This window comes from Sardina pilchardus, chromosome 4 (genome assembly GCF_963854185.1).
Source record: "Sardina pilchardus chromosome 4, fSarPil1.1, whole genome shotgun sequence".
NCBI lineage: Eukaryota > Metazoa > Chordata > Actinopteri > Clupeiformes > Clupeidae > Sardina > Sardina pilchardus.
The window spans coordinates 24,844,647-24,852,146 of NC_084997.1; the positions used below are offsets into that span (position 1 = coordinate 24,844,647).

Here is a 7,500-nt window from a genome sequence, read left to right on the forward strand (position 1 = left end):
GTGAGAGCCCTCCGCCCGCACCAGGGGCCCGCTCTGCACCGTCACCACACGCTTCGCCCAGCTGGGGGCCAGGCCCGCTGGAGAGAGGGAAGAGAGAGAGAGAGAGAGGGGGGAGAGGGGGGAGAGAGAGAGAGAGAGAGAGAGAGAGAGAGAGGGAGAGGGAGGGAGGGAGGGAGGGAGAGAGAGGGAGGGAGGGAGGGAGAGAGAGAGAGAGAGAAAGAGAGAGAGAGATAGAGGGAAGAAGAGGGAAGAGAGAGAGAGAGAGAGAGAGAGGGAGGAAGAGTAAGAGAGGGGCAGGGAGAGAGAGAGAGGTTTAACATTGAGTTACTGAAATCAATCATCAAAGCATGGCTTCACTGGCCCATTGAAAGACATGATACAGTACATGGCAACAGTCTAGACATCTTCTTAGACCCACGTGTATTACAGCCAGAGATGAAAAGAGAGAGACAGGGAGGGGAGGAGGGGGGGATAAAGAGATATATAGAGAGAAAGAACGTGGTGTTTAGCTTTGGCAAAACAAATGTACGTTTTCCCAAACTAGTGATTTGAACAGCAAATGTAATCAAACGGTAAAGAGATGTCAAGAAAGATATGGACGTATGCCGATCGAGGGAGCGAGATGAAAAGATAGACAGATGGAGAGAGAGTTAGAGAGTGAGAGAGAGTTAGAGAGAGAGAGAGAGATGAATGGACTATCGACAGAGCTGGAGTGCACGAGTGGAAAGGTGACCAGAGACCAGAGAAGAGAAAAACAAACAGTTGTCGGGATGGAGGAAAAATCTAATTTAGAAACACATCAACACACTGCACCTTCACCTTGGCCACCGCATCTCAAGCACCCTGTGTGTGAGCCGGCCTCCCTTTCTCTCTCCCTCTCTCCTTCCTTCTCTCTCTCCCTCTCTCATTCCTTCTCTCCCTCCCTCTCTCCTTCCTTCTCTCTCCTTCTCTCTCCCTCCCTCTCTCTCTCCCTCCCTCTCTCCCTAATGCTCTCCCTCACTGATTTTCTCCCTCCACTCCCCCATCTCATCTCTCCACTCGTTCTCCACAACCCTCTCCAGTTTGATTGGGCTCATTCAGGCCTGCAGCCGGTGGGGGAGAGATAGAGGTGGATGCGTTTGCGCCTGTGTGTGTGTGTGTGCGAGTCTGTGCGCACGTTTGTTGGGGTGTGTGTGTGTGTGTGTGTGTGTGTGTGTGGAGGGGATTGAGTTGAATTGGGGTGTGTATCTGCTTTGTTTGCAGCATGTCCATGACCTGAAGAGCCGTGGCCATGCAGAAGCCCATTACGGGGCCATTATGGGGCTGAGTGCATCCTCTCCTCTCCTCTCCTCTCCTCTTATTCCTCCTCTCTTCTCTTCTCCTCTCCTCTCCTCTCCTCTCCTCCACAACGCAGGCTCCACATGGGAGGGAACACTCTCCACTAGCTCTGCATTAAACACCGCCCTTGTGGTGAGTCAACTTTGGTAGAGAATGGAGAGGAACGAACACACGCGTGTACTCACAGGCACATGCACTTTCAGGTAAACGCAAGCGTGCACACACACACGCACACATACACTCATACAAATGCACTCACAGGTGAACGCACACACACAAACTCATACAAATGCACTCACAGGTGAACGCACACACACAAACACACTCAGGCACTCAGAATTAGTCCAGGTGTCTGTCACTCGCTGTGAAGCACTTGAATCACTGTGATTGATTTTTGGAAAAGGCAGGTGGCCTTGACAGACCCTTTATAATCGGGTCACTCTCTCCACCACTACACACACACACACACACACACACACACACACACACACACACACACACACACACACACACCTTGTATTTTTATCTTCCATTTACAATGGCATGGGAGTGGCATGTATACTCACACACACAACTGATACACACATTCAACTGATAACTGATGTAGCCCTCTTCTGTATGCTACCCCCCCACTCACTCAACTGAGGGTAACTGATGCACGTTCTACAGCCCTCTTCTGCATGATACCCCTCCACACAGCTGAGGGTAACTGATGCACGTTCTACAGCCCTCTTCTGCATGATACCCCTCCACACAGCTGAGGGTAACTGATGCGCGTTCTATAGCCCTCTTCTGTATGATACCCCTCCACTCAACTGAGGGTAACTGATGCACGTTCTACAGCCCTCTTCTGCACGATACCCCTCCACTCAACTGAGGGTAGCTGATGCACGTTCTACAGCCCTCTTCTGCACGATACCCCTCCACTCAACTGAGGGTAGCTGATGCACGTTCTCCTCCCCAGTCTGTATGATGGGGTGCCTGGTGCCTGGTGCCGTGGCTGAGGTGTCTACTCCGTCAGAGCTGGCAGGAGCAGCGGACCAAATGGTGCCGTTATGGGGGAACAGGAGCGCCGGCGGAGATTGAACAGGTTGACTTAAATCGTGGAAAAACACGAGTCATAAAAATGCTTTGCCGTCCCACTCTCCAAGCTGCTGAAAGTGCAAGGCTGGCCCATCTGGAGGTATGCGAGTGTGTGTGTGTGTACGTACGCGTGTGTGTGTGTGCGCGTGTGTGTTTGCGTGTGTGTGTGTGTGTGTGTGTGTGTGTGTGTGTGTGTGTGTGTGTGTGTGTGTGTGTGTGTGTGTGTGCTGGCGTGCATGAAGTGCGTGAAGTATGTGCACGAGAGAGCATGTGTGTGTGTGTGTGTGTGTGTTTATTATGTCTGCGTCAGCGCATGTATGGGCATATACTGGGTGGGCAGGAGTGGGGTGGGGGTCTAGTGAGTAAGTGAGAGGGTGTGTGTGCATGTATGCTGCACGTATGATTGCAGATTGAATCTCATCTACGGAAAGTTTTGAGCAAACGAAGCACCTCGCAGCGATGCAATTCCAACATGCAGGAGATATTGAGGCACTATCTCTCCTGTCTCTTTCTCACACACACAAACACACACACACACACACACGGCCTGAACTTATCAGAGTCCCTGTGGGGCAGAGCTGACACTCAAAGCACCACTCCCTTATGGTGCCCACACCGTGTGTGTGTGTGTGTGTGTGTGTCGGTGGTTTGCCTGCCGACGGCACCATCACCAGATGCAGCAGATGGGCTCCTGTCAGCCAGGGAAAGAAAGAGACAGAGGGAGGACAGTGAGAGGACGGAAGAGAGAGAGAGAGAGAGAGAGAGAGAGAGAGAGAGAGGGAGGGAGAGATGGAGGTGTGGATACTGGGAGCGGTCATCGTGTCCATCTGAAGAGGACAGAGAGGTGTTTCAGATAGGCCAAGGTCAGATGAGAGAAGAGGAGCAGATTCCTCCAGGCTCGTTCCTCAAAAACTACCCGCTCACTCTCTCCATTTTTCTTCATTTCTTTCCTCAGCATCTTTTCCCTCTCCCTCTACCTGTCTTGCTCTCTCTCTCTCACACACACACACACACACAAATATACACTGTGTGTGTGTGTGTGTGTGTGTGTGTGTGTGTGTGTGTGTCTGCATACAATTTCTCCATTTCCAAAAGGCAAACCTCCACATGCTTACCTATCTCCACTCCATCTCTCCTCTTCCCCTTTGTGTGCTAGTGTGTGTTTGTGTGTGTGTGTCACAGTGTCTGACACACACACACAGCACCAGCTGCAGAGGCCTCATGTCATGCTCGACACACACACACACACACACACCCGCCCTGACAGCTCATCTTAGGCTAACACGTCCCTGCCAAAGTAAATAATAACAAAAACAATGGGACATGCCGAAGGCACAGAGCTTGCCCAGAGGGCAAAGCCATTATACCTGTGTCAGGCAAAAACACCACTCAACACACACACACACACACCACTCAACAACACACACTATTCCCATTGCAGCCACAGCGGTTGGGCACTTTATTTTTTCTCTGTTCCAAAATGTAATAGTCTCCATTCTCCAGGGCTGTGCGTGGAGAGCCTTGCTACATTGTATTATAAATTGCCGGGATGTGCACTGGCGTGACATAGAAAGTCAATGTTAGCATGAAAACCACCTGAGACCACTGAGGGAGCTGATGGAGTGTGTGTGTGTGTGTGTGTGTGTGTGTGTGTGTGTGTGTGTGTGTATTGTGCACCTGTGGCCGAGGCAACAGAGCTTCAAGAGCTGGCGAAACCAAAACTATTATTTTGGGCTCTCAAAAGACAACAACAACATTGTAAGCCAGTATCATCCTTGAGGCTTTGTGTTGTTTTATATTACTTAGGAGTAAAATTAAATTAGTAAACAAATGCATTGTTTTTTTTTGTCCTAAACAAACACGAGGTGAGAGTGAATGGAGAGCTGTCTTTTCATCATATATTTGTTTTATCATGTCGTTCATAATATCGTCGTGGATCTTGAGGCGTCTATTCCAGACGACAGAGACAGCGCCGGCGCTAAATCGGACACGGACGCGCGCGGCGCGCTCGTCGAGCGTACGCCTGTGATCGCTCTGAGCTGCAGCCTACTCATAATGACTGAATTAAACTGCTACTGATGAACCATATGGCATCAAAGCAAGCAGAATGCACAAACTCCCACAGAGGCATTTAAAAAGGGCTCCGTAAACAAGCATGACAAATCTATCAATCAATCGGTGAGTCATCAGAACAATCTGTGGCGCCGTCGACCCGCGGACCGACCAATCAAGCGATGGTCGTCATTTGCCTTTGTCTCGGGAGATATGTGGGAGTTTGGTTCATGTGGGTCCACATCACACACTACTTACAATAAAGTCGGGGATATTCGGCTTTCGGATGAAATTTCAGGATGAGTCTAAGATCCACTATAAATTTTACAGATGAACTTAATGTGACCTTCTCTAAATCTTTGAATGTCATGTCCAGCAGTTCAATGTTTCAGCACTTTCTGTTCTGAAACATTACATTTCACCCGTAAAGCCAGATATCCCTGACTTTTTTGTGAGTAGTGTAGCAGTAGGTCCTTTCCTTTCTGGATGCTTCTAGCACTCGAGTCCATCCTCTGAGAGAAGTGGCCTGTGTCTGGAGTCCTGTATCCAGGGTGTGTCTTCGGGCCGCCATTACAGAGAGGCCTGGCTCCTTGGCTACAGGTCATGGTGGCCATTATGTAGTTGCCTATGGGTGGCTTCAAGGCTGGGGATGGGGGTGGCAGCTGCCTTCATGCTCAGCTAGTTCAGAGCCTGGAACAGATCCAGTCCGTATCTCATCTGAATCCTGCCCATAACTGGCCCGAATCTGGGCCGGCGTTGGTTCAGTGTTCCCCGGCAAGATCAGGGGCCAGCCAAAGCCATAGCTGTCATTTCTGGAGCACTCTTCCGCATGAGAGTGTGTGTGTTTTTTAGGGTTTTTTTACAGAGGGCCATTGGGAGAGTCCCCCGCCTCGCTGAGGGCATTAAATATGGATCACACGCTAAATACTGAGTGTTTAAAGCCAAACGCCACCGTCTCTTCCGGCACGAGCAAACGCAGAGCGTGGGCAAAAAAACAGTGTCTGCTGCTTTTGGCTTTGTGCAATTCTCCACATTCCCCAGAGAATGTGCCTTCCTCTTAAGTTGCGTGTGTGTATATCGAGTGTGTGTGTGTGTGTGTGTGTGTGTGTGTGTGTGTGTGTGTGTGTGTGTGTGTGTGTGTGTGTGTGTGCGCGCGCGCATGAGTGAGTGAGCAAGTTTGAGAAAGAGGACACAAGAGGTTTTCATATCCCACATTTTGTCCCTATCTTTAAAAGAGAACTTCACACCAAATAGCTTCTAATCCGCTGCAGGCACAGAACCAAGTCCGGTTTGGACCAGACTGCATTTGGAATGGCTGTTCTCCAGAGTCGGTGCCATCGACTCAGAGACTTTACTTACTTACTTAATCACAGCCTTTTAAAGCAGGCCGTGGTGATGTGAGGCTCGTCTGTGTGTGTGTGTGTGTGTGTGTGTGTGTGTATGTATATTTGAACATGGTGAGTCTTGTCTGCAGTCGGTGCAGGTGCAGACTAGAGTCCTGTACAGGAGATCAGTCAGCTGTGGACTTCAGGAACCGACAGGCGTGTAGCCAACATTCCCCCGACACGTGTTAACGCCCCCCGCCCTCTCCCCCCGCAGGGCCTGCTACAGCACACAGGTACTCATTCCTCACACACACACACACTCACACATACACACATACACACACACACACACACACCAGCACACAGACTACTGACCATAGAAGCCTTTCTGTCACTTCATCAGTCACCTGTAGTAGACCCCCTTCTCATACACACACACACGGCTCGTTTATACACACACACAAACACACTCACTCTCTCAGAGGTGATCAAGGTTGCGTGCACAAGTACACACACCCACACCCACACACACACACACACACACATACACTGCAGAAGGTGTAAGCTCCATCTAGCCAAGCACAGAGATCCTACTGCAGTGCCTGCTGCTGCAGAGAGGTATGGAGGGAGGGAGGGAGAGAGGGAGAGAGGGAAGAACAGAGGGAGGGGGAAAGAGAGAGAGAGAGAGAGAGAAATGAGCACAGAGAGGGGATACAATGAAAGATGGTAGAGAGCCACATAGGGATGGAGAGACTGAGGAGGAATACAGCCAAGAGAGAGTGGGAGAGAGAAAGAGTTGGTGAAAAAGAGAAGGAGAGAGAGAGAGAGAGAGAGAGAGAGCATGCGAGGGAAGGATAGAGAGAGAGAGAGAGAGAGAGAGTTCAGAGAGTGCATACGAGCAGAGAGCCGGGTGAAGCATGGAAGAGAGGAGGAATCAGAGGGAGGGAGGGATGGAGGGAGCAATGGAAAGAGAGAGAGAGAGAGAGATTAAGAGAGGAGAGGAAGGGGGTGGATGGACCGAGAGAAAGAAAGAGAGAGATAGAGAGAGATCGAGATAGAGTGAGAGAAAGAGAGAGCAATAAAGAACGAGGGAATAACACACAGGGACAGAGACAAGTAGGTGAGGAAGAGAGTGATGGTGAGAGAATGGAAGAGTGATGGAGGCGAAAATGAGAGAGAGAAGAATGATGAGAGAGAAGAAAAAGAGAGAGAGATCGCAGGATGAGAGGAAGGCAGAGGGAACAGAGAGAGAAAAATCGAGGGCGCGCGCGTGTATGTGTGCGTATGTGTGTGTGTGTGTGTGTGTGTGTGTGTGTGTGTGAGAGATATTTAATCCTAGGTCAGCAGAAAGACAAGGCTATGCTGCCTTAAACAGCACTGAGAAATATCACTACATCAGGCGGAGGCAAACCGGTCCTGGCAGAGCTGTTTGTTTTGCTTTAATTGCACTGCGTGTTGTCTGTCCCAAGTGTTAACCAGGCCCAGCACTCCCGTGTGTGTGTGTGTGTGTGTGTGTGTGTGTGCCTGTGTTGTAGCGGATACCAGACTCATAAGAACCTTGTCTTTCCATCATTACTCTACATAGCACTGTCATGACAGCAGCTGTAAATTATAGATATTACCAATGGCTAAACAAAGGTGTGTGTGTGTGTGTGTGTGTGTGTGTGTGCGTGTGCGTGTGTGCGTGTGTTTTCATATTACACACACACACAAACATATATAA

General features: G+C 50.0%; 1 protein-coding gene across 1 annotated transcript in view; it reads right to left on the minus strand.

The window, feature by feature from the left end:
- igsf3 (immunoglobulin superfamily, member 3) overlaps window positions 1-7,500 on the minus strand; it is a 185,102-nt gene that overhangs the window by 145,821 nt on the left and 31,781 nt on the right. Inside the window, exon 2 of the mRNA XM_062534772.1 lies at window positions 1-77. This exon is cut by the window's left edge and continues 310 nt beyond it. Within this exon, the coding sequence (XP_062390756.1) occupies window positions 1-77 (77 nt within the window). The remainder of the gene's footprint in view (window positions 78-7,500) is intronic.